At 40.9% G+C, this 2,751-nt stretch overlaps 1 protein-coding gene across 1 annotated transcript in view; it reads right to left on the bottom strand.

Moving 5' to 3' along the window:
- Positions 1-27: 27 nt before the first annotated feature.
- The window catches only part of LOC124232053 (adhesion G protein-coupled receptor E2-like), a 9,485-nt gene continuing 6,761 nt past the window's right edge, over positions 28-2,751 (bottom strand). Inside the window, exon 5 of the mRNA XM_046649033.1 lies at positions 28-1,523. Coding sequence (XP_046504989.1) covers positions 1,515-1,523 — 9 coding nt within the window. The 3' untranslated portion in view covers positions 28-1,514. The remainder of the gene's footprint in view (positions 1,524-2,751) is intronic.

Below are 2,751 nucleotides of genomic sequence, written 5' to 3'. Positions count from 1 at the left end.
CGAATATTTGAAGAGTGAATGAATAAATTGGTGTACGAGGAGCTCTGATGAATTTCCTAGGATGGGAGTCTGCAGCAACTCACGGGTTAAATTTGCCTCACTGCCTGTTTCTGTGCAGCCCACAAACTAAGAATAGTCTTTACATTTTTACATTGCTGAGAAAAGTCAAAAGAAGAATGATATATCTTGTCACATGAACAGTGCATAGAATTCAAATTTGCTCTCCATGTGTAGTTTTATTAGAACACAGCCATGAGCATTCAATTTTGAGTGTCTATAGCCGTTTTCATGCTACAGTGGCAGAGTTGAGTTGTTGCTGTAGCTATCTGGCTGTGATGGTTAATTTTTGTGTCCTCCCTGGGGCGCAGGACGCCCAGATGGCTGGTTTAGTGTGATTTCAGGGTGTATCTGTGAGGTGTTTCCAGAGGAGAGTAGCGTTTGAGTCCATGGCCTGTGTGATGCAGATGGCCTTCTCCCGTGAGGATGGGCATCACCCGAACCACTGAGGGTCTGCATAGAATAAAAGATGGAGGAAGTCGAATTGACTCAGGCTGAGTGCTGGAGCTGGGGCATCAGTTTCCTGCCCTTGGTGCTCCTGGCTCTCAGGCTTTCAGGCCAGATGTTAATCTACGGCTCCCTGGTTCTTAGGCCTTCAAACTACACCACCGGCTTTCCTGGGTTCCAAGATGGCCAGTGGCAGACTGTGGGACTTCTCAGCCTGCATTATCAAGTGAGTCAATGCCTTATAATAATTCTTTTCATATTTCATATTTATGTGTTTGTGTGTGTGTGTGTGTATCCTATTGGTTCTATTTCTCTGGAGAACCCTGACTAATACACTGGCCCACAAAGCCTAAAATATACACATCATGATCTGAGCTTTCAATATATCTGAAGCTTTGTGTGAGGATGAATGGAGATGGAGTCTGTGAAATAGTTCATACTTCAATTGTCCAGCTGTAGGACTTGGTTTATAGGAATCTTTCAGCCACTGAGTCAAGTCCATGAAGGAGGCCCTGTTCTCTCCTGATCTCTGCCTTGGACATGGCGAATAATCAATATTTTTGAATGAGTGAATAATTAAATTCATAGAAAACAGAACAAAAAATATTTAAAAATCCAGACTATGGTGTGAACATTCCCGATCTTTTGGATGTTGTTGGTTTGAAAATACCTTCAGGCTGGTGTTCCTGCTCATAGAATTTTGGCATCTGGAAGAGTGTTTGTAGGAAGGAGAGGCTTCAGAAAAGGGCTTAACCCAAAGATACCAAAGAACTGGCCCTCAGCTGGCCTTTTCTGTGTGGAGTGCTTTCTGAGCAGACTGTGGGGCACAGAAAAGTTCTAGATTTCACAGGAATCGAGCGTGAGCATGTCCACCATGACTCCATTCACATTGCTGACACGATGGGTTTCTGGAAACACACTACAAAGTCTTCTTTATCTTCTCCTAATGGCTCAAAGAATAACAGTCCTGATTTTCCATGGGAGAAGAGGATATAGTTCAAAAGATCTTTTCAATTCACCTGGAGAGATAATATTTTAGAGATGTATATAAGACTATAGAAAGATAACAAAAGTTTGCTTTGGGAAAAAATAACTAATTTAAGATACCTTTAATCACAGAATTTCCTTGCCAGATGCATTTCTCAGGGGAAGATCAAAAGGCCGTATCAGACTGCCTTCTGCTAGACCCTGGTCTTTCTCAGAAGTCCCATCTCCCTACGTTTCCTAACCCCCAAGTTACAGAAGACAACAGCAATTAAATCTGCTCCAAAATATAATCTATGTGTTTCCTGATCCTTCTGCTTCAGGATTTGTGAAATATTACTTTGTGCATGCAGTCATATAAGACAGAAGCTGAGAAACGCATGAAATGTGGGAAAGATTACCTATAGTTATTCACCTAAGATAGAAAGGAAAATGTATTAAATTATTTTCAGTCCCTTATTCTTTCCATCTGCAATGTGAGTTATTTAATCCTGGATGCACAGGAACCTCAGTGTAATTTCTGAAAATTAGTTGGGAAACTCTCCTGCTTATCTTTACTCAAAAACTTTGTCAGTACTGTTCACCAGGAAATTACTCAGGCCTCTGCAGAAGAGAAAATATTTTGTTTCCCTTGAATGAAACTGCAGGAAGCCATGGAAGAGATGACAAACGAGAGGGAGACACCTTTACATCTTTACACAATGGAGACACCAATTTTAGGAGATCACAGAAGGTAAAATTACATTAACCAATGGAATTTCTTGGTCTTTTGCCCATAGATAGTACATATACATGGTGATATTACTTGAATTTTGGAAGGCTTCATTAGCTATCTGATGCCATTGCTGCATTTCTCTCACAGAAAGTGTACATTTCTTTGATTCACTGTGTATATCAGCTCTGGGCAGGAGGGAAATTGGTGGGGTGAGAGGATGGTAAATATTTCTTCTAATATCTCTACTATGAGGGAAATTTTGATCGCTCTACAATAGGCAAGCTAAACCTATGTACAATAAGTATGGTAGAGAGAATAGTGATCCCCCAAAGATGCCCACATCCTCATCTCTGGATTTGTAAGTATGTTACTTTACATGAAAAAACAGATTTTGCCGAAATAATTATACTAAGAATCTTGAGATGGGAAGATTATCCAGGTGAGCCAATGTAATACCTAGGGTTTTTATAAGGGAAAGGAGGAGGCAGCAGAGTCAAACAGGGGAAGGGGATCGAGTGAAAGAAGCAGAGGAGAGAGAGGCAGAGAGA

The sequence above is a fragment of the Equus quagga genome, unplaced genomic scaffold (assembly GCF_021613505.1).
Source record: "Equus quagga isolate Etosha38 unplaced genomic scaffold, UCLA_HA_Equagga_1.0 HiC_scaffold_1911_RagTag, whole genome shotgun sequence".
NCBI lineage: Eukaryota > Metazoa > Chordata > Mammalia > Perissodactyla > Equidae > Equus > Equus quagga.
This window is presented reverse-complemented; position numbering and strand designations above follow the sequence as displayed.